Here is a 22726-nt window from a genome sequence, read left to right on the forward strand (position 1 = left end):
TACAAAGGAAGGTATACGACTTAGCTTTTAACTTCTTGACTGTTGAATGCTTGTCCATGGATTTGCGGTGGTTATTATTATTATTATTATTAAAGAGCTTATAGAGCGCTCAGTAACGCCATCTCGGCGTGTCCCCGCGCTAGAGCTACCAGCGATCACCATACGAGCCTGTGTCCTACCCAGTGTATAGATGTGTTTTAAGCTTGGCCCTGAACAGTGCTTCACTGCTCTCCAGTCTCAGAGCAGGAGGAAGTTTGTTCCAGTGTTGAGCTGCTTGGCACGCAAAAGATCGTCCACCCATTCTAGCCTTTCTAATCCTGGGGACTGTCAGCAGCCCGGCACCCTCCGACCGGAGGGTCCTTGTTGGTTCGTAGCGACTGACTAGATCCCTAAGGTAGGCGGGCGACCTGCCCCAGACAATTCGGTGACAGACGAGGAGACACTTGAACCGCACACGTTTCTTCACAGGCAGCCAGTGAAGCGCATCCAGTGCCATTTGAGAGTTCGCCCTCCTAGGTCTTCTTAGCACCAGTCTAGCGGCGGAATTCTGGATAACTTGCAGGCGACCCAGGCAGCCCTCGGTGGCCCCTAGGAACAATACGTTTCCATAGTCCATCCGAGAGGTCACCAGTGCCTGTGTCAGTGTCCTTCTGGCCGCTATGGGTAGGAGGTCTAAGGTTTTGTTTAGAGTCTTTAGTACTCCAAAACATTTGCCCACAAGACGCCTTATGTGGCCATCATAGGAGAGAGAGGAATTCATCCAGACTCCTAGATTCTTGGCCTCCTCACAAGGTATGGGGGTAGGGCCAAGGCATGGAGGCCACCACTCGGCTGACCAGTTTTCGCTTTTTCCCCCCACCACCAACACCTCAGTCTTAGAGCCATTGAGTTTTAGGCAGTGGGAGTCCATCCACTCAGCTAGTGCCTGCATACAGGACTTAAAGTTGGTGGGGGTGTTAGCGGTGTCCTGTGATAGGGAAATCAGCAGCTGGGTGTCGTCGGCGTAAGACACCAATTCTACCCCAAATGATTGTACAACCTTCGCCAGGGAGGCCATGTAGAGATTAAAAAGAGTAGGGCTCAATGCTGAGCCCTGAGGCACTCCCTGATCTAGTGGCATCTCGACCGAGCGACAAGTCCCTTGCTGTACCTGGGAACATCTTTCAGTGAGAAACGACTGTAACCAGTACAGCGCAGGGCCCACGACCCCAGCTTCGCTCAGACACCGTAGCAAGATGGAATGCGCTACGGTGTCAAAAGCCGCGCTGAGGTCGAGCATGATCAGGGCCATTGTATGTCCTGCATCCGCACCAGCTCTTAAAGTCTCAGAGGCCCGTAAGAGTGCTGTCTCCGTAGAGTAGCCCGCCCTAAAACCGGATTGTGAGGGATGTAGTAAGTTCCCTCTCTCCAGGTGCTCAGTAAGCTGAGCATTGACCACCTTCTCAGCCACTTTCGCCACATACGGCAATAAGGAGATAGGTCTGAGGTTTTCCAGCACTTCCATGCTTACATTCGGTTTTTTCCTTATTGGCAGAACTATGGCCTTCTTCCACTCCTCAGGGACTCGTTGCGTGGAAAAGGAGGTCTGTAAAACATGTCTGATGTAAGGTTCCAGGGCTGCCAGGCCCTCTGAGATAACCCAGGCCGGTGCCGGGTCGTTAGGGGAACCGGACTTCACACTGCGACAGATCTTTATTAGCCTGTCAGCGGCGGGTACCTCGAAAGTTTGCAACGAGGCGTCAAGGGCCACAGGCGACCTGCCTGCTATAAAATCTATGCCCTTATCTGGTTGTTGGGTGAAGGAGGCATAAATCGCTTTAACTTTGTTGGAAAAAAAGTTAGCGACTCTATTGCATCCCTCCACGGTGGCCCTTAGGGGGGTGTTAGAGCTGGAGACTAAAGATATTTCTTTGTATATTTTAAACAGTTCGCGTGAGGAGCTCTCGGCCACCTCAATGCGTGTCTGGAAATATTTAGCTTTAGCTCTACGCACCGCATACTGGTAGCTTTTGTGTGCTAAGCTATAACTGTTTTTACCTTGTTCGCTCGGGTTCCTTCTCCAGCTCCTTTCAAGTTTTTTACAATTAGACTTGATTTGCTGGAGTTCTGGAGTGAACCATGGGGCAGTACGTTGTCTGCCTTCCCTTGCTTTACCCTTACTCATGGGGGCTATCTCATCCAGGGTTGCAATCACAAGCTGATTAAATTCATTATTCGCCTGATCACTGTCCATAGCATGCGGTAGTTGCGCTTTCTGGATGGCGCATATGAAGTTTTCTTGAGAGTAATGTTTCCATTTCCGTCTCCTAATATTTCCCAACCCGTTCTCAATGGCCCTAACTGGTTGGTAAAAACATTGGAAAGGGACCAAAAAGTGGTCTGTCCAAGGGAGCTGACACGGTGTAAGTGCCTTTATCAAGTCCCAGCTCGCGAAGATAGGGTCCAAACAATGACCCCTCTGATGTGTAGCTGCAACACTTATCAAGTCCAGTTGTAATTCTTGTAGGACTAGACGGACGTCCTCTGCCTCCTTTTGTAGGGGATCCTCTAGATGTAAGTTCAGATCACCCAACACCAACACTTTATTGTGTTTGATCGCAGATTGAGTAGCCCCTTCCAGTAAACTACTTCGGAAGTTGCCCAAAGAGCCAGGAGGTCTATAAATTAGGATGCCCGTAATTGCCTCGTGTTGGGTCAATTTGATGTTAAATTCACCAGCTTCGCAGTTATCAATTTTTACTGGTTTTAGAACACACTCAAAAGGTTGTTTGACAATGATGGCAATACCACCTCCCCTTCCCTTTTCTCTATCAAGTCTATGGAGGGTATAGCCTGGCGGAATGGTATCCACTATAACTGGATCCGAATGTTCTCCTAACCAGGTTTCAGTTAAGAATAATATATGCAGGTCCTCATCTAGTAAGAGATCCCACAGCTGAAGGGAATGTTTGGTGAAGGATCTACAATTTAAGAGCCCCCCTTTAGCAATAATCGCTTCAGGGTCAGGGACGGCAGGCACTAGACACCTCCCTCTGAATGTACAATGAGGACATGGACCCAGGTCAAGTGGCTCCATCAAGTGGCGACAGATCGTGCGTGAAGCGGGACAAAGGTCTCGGAGTCTCTTACTTGTGTAGGACTGCCCGCGGCACGCCCGAGATGTAGGGGTCTGAGCCCCTGGCCACGGTCGGCCGCGGACGGGCGCAGACGGGCTTGGCTTAGGCGCGGCTTCGGCGCGCGTCCGGCGCGCCCGCTGCGCCAGCCCGCTGCGCCATCTGAACCCTACACACATTATAGGTGATGAGGAGGGTGGGAGGCCGGCGCGACTAGAGCGCAGCCCCTGCCCACACCCAAGATGGAGCCCGCCGCCGCCTCAACCGGGTGTAAAAAACGGCTGGGCGAGGCTGTCAGCGAAGAGAGTAGCGTGTGTAGGGGTGTCAGAGTACCTCAAAACAATTCCCACTTAATTCTAGGAATAACAAACCCCCTTATAGTAAAAAGTGCATCAATCACAAACACGATCTAAAAATCACAATTAATAGCGCTGGAAAGGTAGAGACTCAATGCTGCTCTGTAGTAGCTCGCAGCCCTAGTCCTCCCTCTAGGGAGAGCTCTAACAGGCCTTCTAATAGGTTCTTCTATGATGTATTGAGTCTTCTCTTAAGTGTGAAGATGGTTTGCTTGCTGGCAGCAGGATGGACCTCGTATGCCAGTGGGTGTTGGTGGTTGGCGAACCATTCAATATGTGCAAGTTATTGGCAGTGGTATAGCACAAAATGACGGGGCTCCCCTGCCAAATACATCGAGGGGCCCGAGTCTCCCATATTTCACTGATATTCACAAACCTCAGGCTGAATAAAGGCCCCCCTGAAGGGTTGAGGTTCTCCTGCACCACAGGAGATGCAGAGAAATGTGTTACGCCCATGGGCTTTGGTGATTCCTTTTAGTGCAAGTTCCATAGCGTTTGAGGCAAACCGCAACAGTTTATGGACAGCTGCTGTGGGATGGCAGTGGTAGAGACTCTTGTGTGCCTTCGTACATCTTATTCCTATTTCTCCCTTTAGGCGGCCGGCAAGTCGTCGTCTTTCTTCATCAGTGGCCTGCCTGTTATTGACTGATGCTTGCACCAGCAGTTTGAGTCGGTTGTGGTGATTTTCAGGCATGGTCAAACCTGATCAGAGGCCACTGCAGGATTCTGCTCCTCATATTCACAGGAGCGGGCTTCAGTTTAACTTGTGTGGAGTTGATAGTCACTTTCTTCTTTTTAGTGCTCAGGCACAGCATTTTGTTTCCGTTCAAGCCAACTAGGCCTCTCCTATGGGGCAGTAAGCTTTGCGTTGAGGAGAGGGTGAGTGTCGAATCTTCTCACCTTCTCTGGGTGTCAGACAATCTGGTCTGTCTTCTTGCCACATCTCTTCCCCACGGACATTCAGAGGAGTGCAGGAGCAGGGAGGCTGAAATCTGGGGTAATTAGTTGCAACAGGAGTTGGAGGCAGTTCAACTTATGCAGTGACATGATTTCTGAATGCCGTCCTGCCCTGTCTTTAGGTGGCCAGAGTTTGGTTGCAGAGTTCCTGGCTGTGGAAAGTGAACTATGCTAGTGCTGGGCCCTATCTGCATTAACCTCCTTCAATATAGCTTCAGGCCATGCAACAGCTGTGAAGCACCTGCCTTTCTCTGCTTTGCATTTACTTTGTCAGACTGCAGGCCCTGGCTGGACAGGCAGTCTCTTGGCAGGAAGTACAGATCCCAGTGGTTGGGATACATGGTACCAGAGCCTTCAGGTGCTTTTCTTCCCCCAGGCTGTCCCTGACTCTGCCATGGCAGGATGTTGGAGCAGGTTGGCATGAGCTTGGAGCCATCTCTGTCCTTACTGCACTCAATTCTGGAATACAATGAATGGCCCTTGAGTTATGGACTGCGAAAGGCAGTGAGTACCACTGTCTGCCTGTGGTAAAGGCACTTTCATGGCATCCTCTGCTCAGTGAGGTGGTTGGACAGTGGTAGGCACCTACTGTTTAAGTGTGCGCCTTGGTGTGGGTGCAGGGGCTTTGTCATAGGAGGAGCCGCCCACATGGCAGGTCATTTTGGTTCAAGTGAGCCTCATCCACTGTAGCTTGAGGATCAGTTGATTCTATGCCAGCAGCACATGATGTGCTGTGGTAGTCATGGCATGTGGCATCAATGTTCTTGGGCTGGGTCAACATTGTTGTCTGCCAGACCGGAGGGCATGCACCTAGTAGCCGCGGTTGTGGTGCGAGTGGCACCATGGCAGTCCTTAGCAGCCTTGGCAACAGACAGCGATTCATGGGTGGCAGATGCTCGTCTTCAGAAGCACACTCTGGTGTAGGCAGGCCACAGGGTGTGTCGATGCACACTGTGGCCTCTCTTGTTAGAAGGTGGGATTGGGTCCTCCGCTTGAATAGAGTGGGCCTATGTGCACTGTGCATCACCGCTACTGGACAGATTGTGGGGCCCGCCGGTGCCAGAAGCCTCTTATGTCTTGCCAGTGAGTGTCTCGGCTGGTGTAGGCCAAGGGGGCTATTGACTCTCGTGTCCTACCCTGGGACAGCGATGCTGGAGGTGTAGGAAGTGCTGAGGAGAAACTGTATCAGCAACTTGCTTTCTCCTCTTCTGGCGCGAGTCCTGCAACACCAGTGCAGGAGAGAGGTCTGTGCAGCAATGAAAGGGCAACTGCAGGTGTTGGAGCCGGACAGTGTCTCTTCACCCTGCATTTTGTAGCAGCCTTCTTTGGTGAGTGGAGAGGCAGACAGCACCATGGCAGACAGCCTCTTCTCCCTTCGATGCAGGCAGTGCTTGGGCCTCATGGCGAGTCTCTCTAGGGTGAGACTATACTCACAGCAGGCCCATCTATCCAAGTTGGTGCAGCTCCATCAGTGCCTCTACTCACCATGGAAAGTAGGATCAGTGTGCCGGTGGTGCCAGGGTGGGTAATTACCCATGGTGGTTGGTCACAGTGCAGTGGAGTGGAGCTAGTGACCAGGATCTCGGCTGCAGAAGTCTTATGACCGTTGATCCCATCAATCTGGGAGGATTATCACCACAGATATATCAGTAACTCGCAGGCTCGCCTGATGCTCACAAGGTTGGAACAAGGCCTCCTCAGGCCCAAGTCTCCAGCACCCCTTATCAGCATTGTTGTGTTCGGTGTGGTGCAGCCTTGCTGTGCAAAAGTGTAACAAAGACCCTCCAGTTAGCGGGTAACTGGAGTGCAGGCACGTGCACCCAACTCTTGCTTATGTGCATGGCCATCTGACTGGGTGTGGGCAAAGTGTAGGGCTTACCTTGTTGTTCTGTGACTTCCTAACTCTTCGGTTGTTGCCATCAAACATCCCCACCATGCTCATATTTCTTTTGTAGCCTCCTTTCTCCATTCCAAGCCCCTTCCTGTTCACACCTGGCACTCTTTGGCAACATTTATTTGCTTTCCCCACCCCACCCTCCGTTGCCCTCTCCCATTTTTATTTTAGTTTATTTTTTTTAAATAACTTTTTCAGAGGGCTGACAGCAGCAATTTACCAAATGGCCGACTCTAAGTAAATGTGATTTGAGCGCGGTTTTAAAATGTACCTCCACGAGCCAAAATGGCTGGATGACTAATGTGCACGCATGCATGGTGACACAAACATGTCATCAAGCTGGGACCGCTTTTGTGTCATGACAACTACGATGCATATACATCCTCGTGCTGAGGCAATAACTAATTTTTTCCCCTAAACAGCATCTGGAAAAAAGCATTGGCAAAAGGCGATACCCACGAGTTCTCCATTGCATGTTCCCTTTATCACCATTTCCTTGTCCTTCATTCTCCCCTTGCTGCTTTTCTCTCTTTTGTTCTTGGTCAAAGCTTGATGATGAAAACGGAGTCCCATTGCTCAAAATTCTGTGCTGTTCGAGTCACCTCCAAACATCTGCACAAATTATGCACGGCTGCATTTACAGAAGAATCATCAAATCAGCCTTCTGTGTGTGTTACAATATAGCATCACTGTAAGTGGCACGCAGCTGGCAGGAGCCATCCGCTCTTCAGTAATGCACAGCAATTAGCAGATGACAGCACGAGATGCTTACTGGGTGATCATTGATCTGCGTCTGAGCTGGAAGCGTGTTCCCCAACGCACACCATTTGTGGTCAGAGACTTCTTAGTCAGCCTCCTCCAGCGAGCATCCCAATGTGATTCCAATATGGCCCTACAGAATATGTGCTCATCGGAGCACGCGGGAACACATGTGGGAAGTCAATGACCTTATACTCTTGAATTCTATCCGCTACACAACCCAATCTCTGAAGAATGTTCGTCATCGGTTCCCGTTCCTACATCGTCAATGTCCAGCCTGTACTAGCCATACCATGACACACAGAAGGCAGATAGCTGTCTGCAGCCCTGGACTTTCACACCGAGTAAACGCTGAGTCCCCTGGGTGGTTTTTTTCCCCACTTACCGCCAATCAAGTAGGGGTTCTCAATGTAGCGCTGGGCAACATAGTTTTCCACAGGGACCTCATCTCTCTGATCATCTGAACGCCCAACATCCTGGAAGACAGTACAAGTGATAATGAATGCAGACACTGTTTCTGCCTTGCACACTCCTCCTCGTGGGTTTCTTTATATTAGTAAAATTATGGAGCTGGGCAACCTAGCCTACACACACTCCTTGCACTTTCCCACCACTCACATTAAAAGATGTCATCGACCTACCTATTCACAGCGTCATTCACTACCTGTAACCACCCCACCACATGCCTAATGACATGTATTCCATATCCAAGTGGAGCAACATCTGCTGACTTCACATACAGACCTTCCTTTATCAACCTTACCATTCAGGGGTCCCTCCAGTATAAGGGACACCAAACTTGCCTCTATGTATAGCTTATACGGCATAACAACCGCCAGATTAGCACGAGCATTAAATGATCACAGTTGCACGACCTCATGCTTGGCCTTTTCCTCTGGTCATGGGAAAGCCAGAGGTTACTGTGTGGTTCTAAAGTGAGTATATTAATGTCCCTAGGCCTTTGACACTACTGCACTGCTCAAAAGTGACAGAGAACCTATCTGGGTATTGAGACTCTGGGAGTCTTGCCTCCAGTGCTCTAGCAAACATGCAGGTCTTTATTTACACTCGAGAAAGTGCAACAGTTGCAATGGTGATCAGCAAAGCAGACGCCCAGGCACCTTTTACAGCTGAACCGCAACTCATAATGTATTTGCCCAACACTGTAACATTGGGCCTGTGGCCCACGTTAACTACAAGGGGATATTGTTTAAAAGCAACATTCTATCTGCAGAGACCCAGTGGCACAGGCTGTGCTTGCGGTTGGTGAAATAATCTCTCTCAACATTTCAAATACACAATAAGGGATCTCTCAAATCGATGCAGGTCAAACACCAGGTTTCTGAGACATCAAAGAGCAATTACTACAACTTTGTCTTTGCTAATTCCCCGGTACATCACAGAAACTTTCACTAAATTGAATCCCTTTTAGGTTATGTTATGTTAATCGCACTTATAGAGCACACGGTTACCCTGGGGTGTCCTGGCGCTAAGCACTGCCTGCTGGGGAATGTGAAGATGTGTGCTCTGGGGCATTTCTGAGATCAAAGTTAAGATCGTTCCAAGCCCTAGAAGCGCAGGTGATAAAGTTCCTGCCTCCCCAATTAACTTTTTTGAATGAGGGGACTAGAACTTGTTTAGCTCCTGTTGAGCGCAACCTTCTTCTAGGGATGTACCACTGAAATGTATGCCTCAGGAAATCAGGTCCTACTCCGTTAATGGTCTTAAAGACGGTACAAAGTGCTTTGAAACGTACTCTTTGTTTGACCGTGAGCCAATGAAGTTTTCTAAGTTTCTCCTGTACAGAGACAACTTTCGGAGTCCCTGACAGCAGTCTGGCTGCAACATTTTGGGCAAGGTGAAGCCGATTAATATGTTGTATTTGGGCATTAAGATATAAGTTATTACAGTAGTCAAGGCGTGACATTATAAGGGCCGTTACCACTGTCTTAAGGCTGTTTTCAGTGAGAGAAAAAACTTGATTTTTCTTATGATTTTGAGTGGCAAAACGCAGGCCAAAATCACCATACTTATTTGGTCATCCATGGTGAGCTTATTATCCACCAACACCCAGAGGTTCTTTGCTTTCCTAGTGGGTGAGGGGCAGGGTCCCAGGTCTTCCGGCCACCATTCGGGTGTCCACACAAGTGGATTGTTTCCAAACTTTATGACCTCGGTTTTGCTAGAGTTTATTTTGAGACAGTTGGAGGACATTCATCCAGAGATGGCACCCATACAATAGCGGAAACGTGCCGTTGTTTCATTTTCCACCCCCTCTGTCAATGACAACACTATTTGAGTTTCATCAGCATAGGAGGTGAGTTGGAAGCCAAAGGATCTAATGACTCCTGCCAGGGGTGCCACATAGATATTAAAAAGCGTTGGGCTAAGCGACGAGCCCTGTGGCACCCCTCATGGGAGGGAAAATGGCTTTGACATATTACTTTCCAAATCCACCGTTTGTAATCTATCGGATAGAAATGATTGCAGGAGTTTACATGCTCGTCCTTCCATTCCTACGTCAGACAGCCGGTCCATCAACACTTCATGATGGACCGTGTCGAAGGTCGCGGACAGATCCAGCAGGATCAGTATGGCATTGCCTCCCTTGTCCAGGGCCTCTCTAATTTCCTCCGTGGATTTTATTAGAGCCAGTTCAGTGCTATTTCTGGTCTAAACCCGTATTGGGACGGATCAAGGGTGTTATTAAATTGAAGGAACCGACTGAGTTGAATATTCATAGCTTTTCCAAAATTTTGTCTGGGAGTGGAAGCCGTGAAATTGGCCTATAATTGTTGGGGTCTTTTGGGTCTAGGGTCTGTTTCTTCAACAAAGGAAGAACAGAGGCCTTCTTCCACTTCTTGGGAAATATGCCCAGGCTAAATATAGCATTCAGCAGGGGTGTAAGTGCTGTCCCGATAACTTCTGGGATTTGTTTGATAACCAGCACTGGGCAAGGATCAGTGGGGGCTCCAGAGCGAATAGAATTCAGAAGTTTGATTGTTTCTGGTATCTCAAGGGGTGCAAATTGTTCTAAAACCGGTAGAGGGCAGGGACTGTCAAGTCCTTCCATGAGTGGCCGCACTTTTACCCTTTTGTCAATTAGGGTGAACGGGGAGAAAATTATTTCTACTTTTTGTTTAAAAAAGTCGGCCAGTTTATCACAGAGTGCAGGGCTGCTCAAGCTCTTGGGGACATTAGGAGTGGCAGGTTTTTTAATTGTTTTAAAAAGTTCTGAAGGGCCACTTGTATTTGGAGTGAAAATAACCTCAAGTTAAAAGGTATGACGAAATACATATTTTGTATAGTACAGAAATTTTCCTCGATGGATTTCTAAATTGACGAAACATAATGAAAGTATTTAGGCTTATGGTCCACCCAGGCATTTTCCTTCAGCCACTAGGGTGTAGGGACAAGTGGATCAGAGGGGGTGTAGGGGAAAGACCCTAGAAAGTATCAATGGGACATCTCAGGCACCTGTGGAAATAGAAATATTAAATCACTGGTGCCTTGGCCTATACAGTGTACAGCGCCAGCAGAGGCTCTTGTGCAAGTGGGGTTGCCACTAGTGTTCCTCTGGGACAGATCGATAAATGGTGCATGGTCTCATAGGGGCATAAAGATAATGGTGTGTTGTCCCACAGAATTCTACTGAATTCTGAGAAGTTCTGCTTCACCAATGTAGATGGGGCCCAGGCTCATGTGATGTGCTTCTCCCTCCAATCCATGCTATATGGATATACAAGTGGACACAGCGGCGATTAAGCAGAGGAAGTGTGGGCTGCCTCTACTCTAGTCTACCTCTTTTTCTTCCTCGCAGAGAACCTCACATGGCGTGGACCTGTTCTGCACTTTAAACAGGATCCTGCAACTGGTCCACATCTTACGAAATAAGAAGTGAAGAGACAACTTACAGACTGGCTGAGGGTGCAGTATTTAACCAAAATTGTTATCAGAAGAGGGAAAACTAGAGCCCAATCATAGGGGCTGATACCTTTGAAATGTGGATTGCTGTCAATTCATGTTAAAATAAATCAACACGGGCATCTTCCACAGATACAGAGGAGGAGAAAGAGGAATAACCCTTGTCATAACATTTAGAATATGCTGTCATCCGCTGGAAAGGGGGTAAGTCAGGTTACCCAGCCCTGCACAAGAGCTATAGGTTTCCTGTTGCTGAGAAGGCTTCATGTGTAAAATGAGCCCAAAGGCAGAGAAGAGCAGAGACTGAAGGCACAGACCCAAGGCAAGGACATTTTTGTGGTAGTAAAAAGCCAGAATGGCCTCCATTCTGTTCAACCTTTGCCCCCCCCCCCCCCCCCAACACCAATTCTCTCCACTTCCTACAGGGGGTAGGGCACAATGTCCCTAGAGCAGTAGCCATATGCAATCCTAGTAGTCATTTTCTCAATCTAACCTACCCTGTTTATTTTCCTATGCAGGAGACTGGTGCCACACTTTTCATGACTGGTGCTTTACATGTTTTCACCCAGTTAGTGGCTTGGTCCAAACTGCCACACTTTCTGAATGTAAGCCATCTCTTTTTTGGGGAAATTCAAAATGTTCCTTGTGACTTGGAAGATTTCTGTACAACACGGACGAGAAAGCCAATTACCATAGGCAGAATATTTTGGCCATCTCCCCTGAAGGAGTGAGGAACATATATCAGGACTTAGGACTAAGCTTCTGCTTCCTAAAAGGAGACACGGAGGGAGACTAGACTAAGAGTAAAGACCCTGTCTGAATTCAGCCCACAGCCCAAGTTCAGCTGGCTAGATGCTGATGTTAGGAAGCTTCAGATACAAGTCGTGCCATGATCCGAGTACTGAGAAGGCTGCATAATGCAACGCTGTGCTTGTGGTGCCAAAACGAGGAGCTAAGAGAGATGAGAAGCCATCAGGACAAACTGTTAATGAAGCACAAGCTTGCCCAAGTTATCTCTCCCTCTACATTTTATAGAAGAATGTGTTACCTACCAACTAAGTTCGAACTTTCTGAGGCCATTGTGTGCCTCTTGAGTCCTTTTGCCTTGAGTTGTGGAAGGAATACAACTAAAACAAATGTTGACTCATCTGTGAGGCCCTTGTGCCCTTCTACCGGCACCTAATCATTCCCTGAGACTGAAACCAACTGAACACCAACAGTTACATTGATTCACCACAACCAATCTTAAGGGATAACGCATCTGGCAATTCAGTGAGCTTGCAATAGTATTTTGCTTCTGCGGGTTTAGAGACAAGACAATATTTGACACAAGGATTACCTAGTTACCCTTACGCCCATAGGCAAAGTAGCCTTATCACCCAGGTGTAGCAAAGAAAAATCTTGTATCCTTGCAAACAATTACTACCATTGACCACCAATCTCACCATAGTAGTGTCAACGGATAGTAGTCATCCTCGATTAGAGTGAACAATACGCTTTGGATGTACCCCACAGCCCCTTTAAGAATTGTGAGTTTACAATTGCACTAAAGTCATATTCAGCATAAACATCTCATTACGTAATCCAACTACATGCCCAATACACATTTAGAATTGATTCTTTTATACTGTTCTAAACATGCAGGTATGTACAACTCGAGGGAGAGAATGGAAGATAGATCTGAAGCTTCTCCAGCTGGTTAATAAATTTCCTCTAATAAATGGTTCACTCAACTCACCTACTTCCATTCATTCACTAATACCTACTAATCAAACTACTTTAGGGGATAGCACCTTTCCGCAACAGCATTTTACTAGCAGATCCACGCATTGAACAGCTCCAAGCACTATCAAGAAACCTGCTTTAATCACAGAAACATTTTACAAAATAGAAATAGTCTCACCTTCTTCCAATCCATGATGTCCTTCAGTCTTCGGAAGAGAAAAATACCCCGGCCCTGTGATCGAGCAACCTGCAGAGTAGCAAGAAAGGTGAGAATAAAACTATACTGCAGTGTCAAAGCACTCAGAGTAGGTGGCAGCATAAATCACCTGTGCAATGCTCCCATGACAACACAAGCAATACCAGAACTAATGTCAGAAGCCCCAAACTATCTCTTTCAAATCAATGTTTGTCCGGTATGTGTATGATTTACAACCTAGAGCAATGTGTTTCCTTCTTTTGCTGCAGTCCATCATCGAAGACAGGCGGTTGGGTGTAGTAATGTAATGTAGTTTAATCATTAGTATTATCATGAAAGCTGTATCTTCTCTTCCAATTTCAAAATGAGCGACCCCCTCCACTTCTACTAATTAGCTGTGTAGTTTCAGCTGTACCAATGATTTGCCAACAACAATGTCTAGCATGAAGTCTAATGTAGATGTACACATCCCACCATCCTCCACCCCTTCATATACTCCCTCCACAGTTCCGAGCCTGTGCATGTAACTTTCCAAATTGTGACCAAGATGTTTTTCTTTGCTTCTCCCAATTAAAACATTTTCCATGAAGTCATTTTCAGAGAGTTGAAAATGGTAAGTTAACTGAGCCCAGATGAAATATAGACCAGAATCGATGACATCAACCTTTCAACTATCAACAAGCAATTTTCGTAAAATATATTTGTTTTAAATAGAGAATCATAAACATCAATTCCTCTACTTTCACCTGCATAACCCCTCTCTTTGCATAAAGTGCCCTTCTTTCACTATTAGTGCAGTATGGCATTTATCAATATTTTATGTTTCTAAAACAAATTTGTGCGAGCCCTGTCAATCTGCTCCCCTCCTATGCCCCCTCTTTTCTGCCTATTCTGCCATCAATGCTATGACTCTACCTTTCATGCTCACCCACGGTGCCCTTCCAGTCTCTACCACCCAGCCACAGTTCCTTTGAACTTTCATATCTCTCCATAGTGTGTCGCAATGCTACATGTCCCCACTTGCTCACCATCTGTCCCCTCTGCATCTCTTCACCTGGTTCATGTACTCATTCCTTTGGCATTGTACACTTTTAGTCTCTCCACCCTGTCCCAATAAAAATGCATCACCACTGCCTGATCAACTCAATTTAGTGGAGGATAAGGATGCGATATCAGAGCTTAAGATACTGGTAGGGTGCAGTGCAGTAACAATGGAACCCCACCCGGAATTATTGAAATCCCGTGCCTCAAACTAGATTTTGAAGATATGCCTCAATAAGCAAAAAAAAACACAGAAGTTTTAAAACTGATATGGATTTTTGTGAAAATAAAAAGGTACCAAATGGGCATAACTTCTAATACATCATTATGAATTATTGCGTAGTCCATCTTGAGACTATGCCCTCGAGAGAAGCGAGGCTGATTCTTGTACATTATACACTTAAGAAACACATAGGGTATTTGGAAAATCTGCAATGAGCAGAACTTATCCTTTGCGTTAATTTCATTAACATATTATTGATATGCTCAGATTTGAAATAATTGTATAGGTAAAGTTTGAAGCCATGACTAATTTTACTGAATGCTAAATATGCACAAATTAGGGAAATTGTATGTATGTTAGAGTATAGAACTTGATTTGATGGCTATGAGTTTTTTACATTAGTTTTTTAGTAAATCAATTGTATTGTCTAATGTCTTTTTAAAGGTGAATAAAATATGTAGGTAGTTTTCTGTTTAAGTTGAAAACGTAATAACAATGGCACATTGCTAAACGATTTATGAGTTTCCCTCAAATGCAAATCTAGAAATTATAATTTTTTAGGTTTAACTCATTGTCATAATGACCCTCTCCTTAAGGTACTCTTTAAATTAGACCTTGCGTATAAACTAAATTTGCTCAATATTATGTCTCCTACATGGAATATTTACTGCTGAAACCCCCCCCCCCCCACCAACCCACTGCCTATTTGGCAGAGGTTACCATGTGCACAATAAGAACAACTGTAGTCTCTTTTCCATTAATCTTATGAATTCGCGTTTTAAGAACAACTGTAGTCTCTTCTCCATTCATCTTATGAATGTGCATCACCACAAACGGAAAACTGTAGTTCCCACATCATCTGTCCTATCCATTCCCATAGATGAAAAAAAACATGACTGGTGACGTATGCCTCCTAATGAAATATCTAGGACAAAGTGAGAAAAGCTTTACGTCCCCCTTCCTCAATCCTTAAATTTGAGCAACAGAGTTCTCAAACCCTAGCCCTCCAATGTATAACTTCCCATTTTGCACCTGTTAATAGCCATGGACTCCTGCAGGATCAAGATGCAGGAACAAAATTTCAACTCCATCTCAAATCTTACACCCCCAATGACCCCATTTACCGGTTTCATAATCCATGTAATTCCGGGGTTTTTTCTAAACTCCTCCACAAACAGATGATACTCAGATGGCAGCTCGTAGGTCTTTGGGAAGAAGTCACACTTGGCTGACTCATTTTTTCCACCATCTTTTTCCAGAGTTTTTCGGAACCGTTTCAAGTTCTTCACCATGAGGTTCTTACGAGTCAACTGGAAGGATGCAAAACAGCTGTGTTTTAGGAATATTGAGGAGAAAATCCACATTTAAGTAAATTTACTCTCTTTCTGAGGAATTGATTTGCAGATCAAATGTTAATGATGCCACCTTAACGGTTATGAGATCTAGTTTATGTCCTGACAGACTGATCTCCTTCCTCTTTCATATAAGAGGGAGGGAGGGAGGGTGAGTGGGTGAGTGAGTGAGTGAGTGAGTGAGTGCGCAAGGGTGCGTCTCTAAGTTCTGGATGCTGTGAAACTGTGCAAAGGTATAAGTCTTTAAAATAGCTATAAGAGAAATTTTAAAGTGAAAAATGTGGATAAAAAAAGAAGATAAATGCATGTGTATATGTGGATTATAATTGTGTCGTTTTATTGTTTTTCGATTGTTTTTATGTGTTGTAAACTTTGGTTCATGTGCTTTATGTAATATTGACAGAAAAACATATGAATTAAGATCCTGAAGATGGTGGAGTGATAAACCTTACACCATCAAAATGCGCCCACAATATTTTGTCCACAATCTGCCTACAATGATCGAATGTATATGAAACACTGACTCATAATTGTACAGTGACAATATTGGCGGGGTGGAATGTTTTTAAAAAGACTGGTTAATATATCTTTTTTTAACTCTTCAGATTTCAATGTGAAGTCCATAAAAGATCTCCATGTATTTTTTATATTACAATGGTTCCATAACTGCCATGGACTCACTTTTCCCAAGACAATCAGTCTCTAAGAGTACTCTCTTTTTCTCTTCAGAATCCGCCTTAGTTCCAAACGCTCCTCTGCTTATCTTTCACTAGGGTTACACATCTACTTTTCCTGCCAGCAGCCCAAGTATGCTTCTTTTCTCAATGCCTGTGAAAGACTTACCTCATAGTGGTTGCGGAAGTGGCATATACGAACATGTTCATCCAGATAGATGCGATCAAAGTTCTCTCTCAGCCAGCCCACATCACACCAGTAAAAGTCCCACTCACCCTCACTGCGGAGAAAGGAAAACACAAACAGTATCTAAATAGATCAATTGTGAGCAAAGCAATGTGAAGAAAGGTCTCTCCATTTTTCCACCCTAGCACAGCCAACTTTGCTTTTATAAGATCTCTTGAAAGTACACCTCAATACTGCCCACCCATAGTTAACCCACTTCATTATAATACATCACCCTATCTGAAAATTGCCCTTCAATATGGAAGGTGATGTGTAATCTAAAGCAGCTGGCAGGTATATTACACCTTATATTTTCCCTGCTTGGTGGCCAACACTGGCCTGTTCTTACTCTTTCACTTCCACCCAGCCAGGTCGGTGGCGCAGAACGTCCAGAATAGTGTTGTTGAGTGCACACTTGAATCGAATGAAGGGCCTGGGCTCCCTGTGAAATACAAATAGGTTAACCCTTTGGAAGAAAACTACACAGGTGTAATTCAACAGAGTTATGAATTGGTCTGCATTGGTTTACACTATACAGGAGTATACACAATCAGAAGATAGCTGTGCCTTCACACAAACCTGTACATACTGCGTTCAGACGGGTCCAAAAAGCCCTGCTGCACAATGCAAATCTTCCACAGATTGTAGTGTACTGTATTGTGTTATTGTTTTCGGTGTTCAAAAATGGCCAAAGGGCTTTAGAGCTTTTTTCAATAGAAACCCTTATTCACAACTGACCAAAAGAAAAAAAGAAAACCGATGCAGATATACAAAGGAACATTGACTATATTGCACATTTACAAATAAAAAAGATAAAACAGCTAGCTAGGTAATAAAAACAAGGGGCAGTATTCAACAGGGAGGGCATATAATTGTAGATACTTGTGAAAGTGAAATATAACAAGGGAAACAAAAAAAATTAAATTAATGACAAACGGTGAAAGAAGTGATATGAACAGGTGCATTGTAAAAAACACAGTAATAAAGTGTAAGAAACGCTTGATCAAGATAGTGTGACAAGTATAGGAGGATATTTAAACAAGGATGTGATAGACAAAAGGGTAGTAGAAAAAGTAAAAGGGGGAGACCGGACCGTAAATAAGAGTGAAATATCAGCGAAAGAAGCAGTATTAGAAGTAGGTTCAACAATAAATTTCCTGAACTAAAAAGTCAAAAGAGGGAGGAATTGATTAAATGGCAATAAGTGTAATTCAGTTTGAAAATGCATTTCAAGAATTCTAGTTTCAGAGCCCAGGGGGGTCCACCAGAATTGATTCCCCACTATGAATGTATGTCGTATTTCTATAGCACAAACCTAGCCAATAGATAGAGGAGCTCTATGCAGGGTCAAAAACAAGCATAAAGTCAACGAGTAAAAAAAGCTTGGAAGTTGACGATTAATGCATTGTGATGTACTGTTCTTTAAAGAGGTGAGTCTTCAACTCTTTCCTAAATTGTAGCAGAGTTGAGGTGGTCCAGATGGATATGGGGATTCCAGATTGTGGGCGCAAAGATGGGAAAGTTCTGCTGTCTTGTTTTTCTTTCCTACACTTCTTAGTCTGGGAATGACAGATGGCCTCCAGAAATGTTTCATTTAATCAACAGAAAGATGGGTCTGTGTGAGTAAAACTTTATGAGTAATATAGGAAGAGTTTTAAATCAATCTTGCTTGAATTGAAACCATTTGTAAAATGGGCATGATGTGATCAAATATCTAATGACAAAGCAATGTTCCTCATATAAAGGATGTGTCACGTTTCAAAAATTTGCAGAATAGACCTGAATAACAGCTCAAGAGAACTTGGAGACCCTAGGTTACAGACTATGTCATCGTTTTCTGCTGTAGCCAGGTGAGTCATTGTAGCAAATACGAAACACTGATAAATACTGATATAACAAGTTCTGTATATTGGTATACAATTGGTAAGTGTTATCTGAAAACTTCATTCCAGAAATCCAAACAATTCAAATATAGAAGTTTTTATATTGGCTTTGAAAGTTAAACATAATGAAGCAAACTTTAAAACATTTTACACATTTTGCTCCACAGATCAAATATGTGTAATGACCTGCACCTTGTCTTCACCATATATCTGAATGTGAATAAATTAAGAGTATCAAAATGAGAATAATAAATTATTCTTAAACAATATTTGAAGAATCCAGCCCCAATACAGTCATGTTTTTAACAGTCACTCACAGTAAGTGACATTCTCTTTTCTATGGTCATACTATATAGTGGAGTAAGTTACTGGGAAAATAAAGTCCAATCTGTGTTCCCCTGTTGATGTAATGCATCAAATATTAATTCTCTTCTCTCTTCATATAAATTGTTGACTTGAGAGGCTTGAATGGCTGCCCAGTTGGAGGCGTGGCCAGCGAGGAAGGGAGTGGGAGATGTAAGAACGAGCTCTTCACCAGTCACCCCATGCATGTGTCTTAATCCTGTACCATCGGCTTTCTGGAAAGGCACAAATTAGCTTCCCGTGGGCCCTGGTGCTTGGGGGATTCAGCACAGGGCCACAGTCAGAATAGAAAACCTTGCAAACGGCCAAACACCGATATGAAGCCAACTGCTGTATTCTCCAAGATGGCAGCCACAACAAAATGAACCAGGCCTCTGAACTGTGACACAGTTCGAAGGCAAGACAGCTGAGGAACCAACACACTCTGTCAATCTACCTTTAATATGGACCCCCTGAGGTCTGGCCATGGGTTGGGGGCAGAAACATGAAGAGAAGACTAGCGAAAAACACAAGCCAGAACTGAAGGCCTAATGTCCTGATAGCTGAGCCTAATAGCACCCGCAGTAGGCTCCCAAAATGATTATGCGGCACTGACCAGGAGCCCCACACAGTCCAACTTAGAAGTACGTGGACAGGGTTGAGCAAAGAGAACAGTGAGTGGTGGCGGGATAGGCCCAACTGGCCTGTAGAGAACTCAAAGTGGGATGGGTTGTAAGGCATCAAACCTGCTTCCCAAAACCACAAGAAGATGCTTATTGGAGGCACACCATGGGTTTTAAGACAAAGCCAAAGACCATGCAATGGGAATTGAATCTAGTAAGGGTCTGAAAGCCACCCCTGCAGCAGAATGAGGACTCCACGGGAAAACATTGATCAGAACGCGCTTCTGTTGAACTGATTGAGAGACGGGCTGTACTGCAAGGACAACAAAAAAAAAAAGATCATCATCAGGGCAGACCAGGGACATGGCTAGAGGACATAGGATAAGAGAAGAAACTAAAAAAAAGGGAACCACACTGACCAAAACCTTCCTAAAGGAGGTGTGGTGAGGAGCGGTCAAAGAACTCAATTTGATAGGCAACTCATGGAAGAATGTGTGGTTGATAGGGGCCTTAAAAAGTGGAGTTGTGGACTGAGTGAGAACACAGTAGAGCCACCTCTCAATGATTACTCACTCTTCTTTCCTGTGTCATATGAAATTGTTCTCACTGTTATTTCATGTCTCTTATAGGAAACACGTGGATGTTGGGACTTTCATGCAAATTAATGTTGTGGCACTGATCACTTAAATACTGAGCTCAAATCATCATAGTGTACATATACCCATAACCAGGATAATTGGAGCACTAAAGACCCACATACTAAAAGAACATGGGCACAACAAGACCAGGAAAGCACTAGACCCTGTCTCTATCTAACTTAAACAGTAAATGTAAATGTAAATTTAATACTTGTATAGCGCACTACTGACCCGCAAGGGTCTCAAGGCGCTTGTACGAATACCGCTGTGGAACCCATCCTGGCTTTCCCTGTGAGGCGTCCACTCCTGGGCACCCCCAAGGTGGAGGCCAGGCATCCTTAGCGTTGTGGGGGCCGTTGTGGAGATTAAGCAAGCTATTGCCCAGAGTTGCAGAGTGGGACTCCATGATTGGAATAGGCACCGAGGCGAGAATTATCAGGTCTGTGGAATTTTTGACCCCAAGATCCGCCGAGGCGGGGAATTGAACCCTGGTCCCGGGCTAGACCTCTGCATCAGGGTCTGCCGCTTTAATCATTGAGCCACACTTCTCCACATTGAGCCACACTTCTCCAAACAGTGGAAAATAGCAGAAGATTACATGCAAGAAGAGCGAGAAATGGTTGCGCTTCACAATGAATCATCACAGAAAAAAAGATGGATAAGAATGTAAAAGCCATTACAGACACAAGAGTATCACTAGAACATAAAATCGATACAGTAATGACAGATGTGGGCAAATTCACTAGCAGGGTAAAGGAAGCGGAGGGCATTCTAGTAGAGCTGCAAGCAAATACTGATATTTTGCAAATACAAGTTAAATACTTAAAAGAGCAGGTGAGTTTTCATTAGTATGGAGCAGAGCTGAAGTGTGATCATGGCATCATAACAGGCATGTGTTAGTCATTTTGGAACAATGGCTGGTGCAGAATGTAGCTCCACAAGGACTGTCTAATTTGTGGTGGAAATCATTTCCCTAGGTTCAAATTGCTGGGCATGAAGCTTTCCCTGGATTTGTGGTACCTTTTTTGGATCCTTGTGTACCTGACTCTTAGTCTTAAAGTGCTGTCCTGGATCTGTGGTATGTGTTTTGGTACAATGGACCTTGCCGCTGCTTTAGAGGATGGGATCTCAAGCATCTCAAAAAAGGATTATCCCACAACTTATTTTACATTATTTTTTCCTATTTACTTCATGGGAGGCCCTTTGAAGCCCCATCCCCACCCCCCGCCATTAGGGGCCCTTTTGTGGACTTTTACATTTAGAACATGGTGACCATGTCCCATGTCCTGAAATGGCAGCCGCAAGAGAAATATTTCTCTACCAGCAACCAATCCAATCAATCAGATCCATTTTACGAACTTTGGAACCACACATTAAAAAGGAACAACAGGAGAAAAGCCCGCCTAATCCAACTGGATTAACTTTTTTATTTTTATTTCTGGACTCTTAAAAGACCAGTTGATCCCAAATGGCAGAGATGCTCAAAAGTGTAAAAACTTTAAAGCCGGCTCATCACTTTTTTAAACGCTTATGAATAAATTTACACCAAACCACCAAATACAGTTCCTGAGTAAAGTTCAACTTTCATATCAATTTAAGTGTAAATCCGTTCAGCGGTTTGGGTTGTAGGTGGAAACAAAATTTCCTATGGGAGTGAAAATGGAAAAACGCAACTCTTTCCACGCCCATTTAACTTTATAGGGCGGGTGATAATGGAGCCTCATCCCAACCCACACATGTCAATAGAAAAGTACTACAAATTGTTTTATTATAAGGACATCTCAGTGGAGAGCAGGACCTTGCATTAACTCGGAGATGGAGAGGACAATTCTGGTGCTAGTAGATATGCTTTCAACACTGACCAAAAACCCATTCCTTGAGAGGTTATCTTTATATGTGGCTATATACACACACATCTACAGATGACACTGATAGTCGACTAAAATGTAACAAGTGATGTGGTCAGAGATAGGCCTCATCCGCCTCTATCGTCCTCACCAGTGATAAGGATAGCACAATTGTTGGAAGCTCCAGGTCACTGAATGTTTCAAGGTTCAAAAAATCGAATACCTCTGTATGCCCATATCATGCCACATAGGTTTTGTTGGTGGGACGATCCGACATCCCGAATTAGAGGTCTCTACTTTAAAAGACAGCAATTCTAAGCATGACAGGTGATGAGATTCCACACTATTTTAGGGACAATGAACTGTCAGTGTCAAGCGCTTTGATAAAAGAAATTTAAAGTAATCACAGGCTCCACATAACAACATCACATCATATCACATGGTGCACTTCTAAACATAGAGTCAACCTGATACACTAGAAAGCGTACATAAAGTCTGGAGATTAATGCTCCCTGAGAGATGCGACAGGAATGATAAACTGATTGTATTGCCTGGATTATAGACTTTGTATTGCAAAGAAACAAGAGGAAGGGGACATATCTAGCAAAGCACACCTAGGAAGTAGTCAATCAAAAATGACTATTCTGCACTACACACACCAAAGGATTTAGCTACGACAGGAGAGCTGGAAAGCAAGCTAGATCCATTGGACATACAACTGACAGTCCAGATCAATTGCTGATTTAGTGAGAGGAGAGATGCTGGGAACAGATGGGCTACTCACTGAACTTTACACAGCACTGGTAGACATTCTAACACCAAAGTTTACTGGGATGCACATATCAGCGAATGTAGATGGTGCACTTTCTACCCCCACTAAAGATGTGATAACTGTGTCTCTTCCTAAGCCGGACACTGATACATAAAATGTGGACTCTTACAAATGCTTGTCA

At 44.7% G+C, this 22726-nt stretch overlaps 1 protein-coding gene across 1 annotated transcript in view; it reads right to left on the reverse strand.

Annotated features, from left to right (window-relative positions):
- TTLL9 (tubulin tyrosine ligase like 9) overlaps window positions 1-22726 on the reverse strand; it is a 93490-nt gene that overhangs the window by 31266 nt on the left and 39498 nt on the right. The window contains exons 3-7 of the mRNA XM_085619507.1: window positions 16790-16882; window positions 16384-16495; window positions 15313-15498; window positions 12907-12975; window positions 7465-7555 (exon numbers count right to left, since the gene is read on the reverse strand). Coding sequence (XP_085475633.1) covers window positions 7465-7555; window positions 12907-12975; window positions 15313-15498; window positions 16384-16495; window positions 16790-16882 — 551 coding nt within the window. The remainder of the gene's footprint in view (window positions 1-7464; window positions 7556-12906; window positions 12976-15312; window positions 15499-16383; window positions 16496-16789; window positions 16883-22726) is intronic.

Source organism: Triturus cristatus, chromosome 7 (genome assembly GCF_964204655.1).
Source record: "Triturus cristatus chromosome 7, aTriCri1.1, whole genome shotgun sequence".
NCBI classification, from domain to species: domain Eukaryota; kingdom Metazoa; phylum Chordata; class Amphibia; order Caudata; family Salamandridae; genus Triturus; species Triturus cristatus.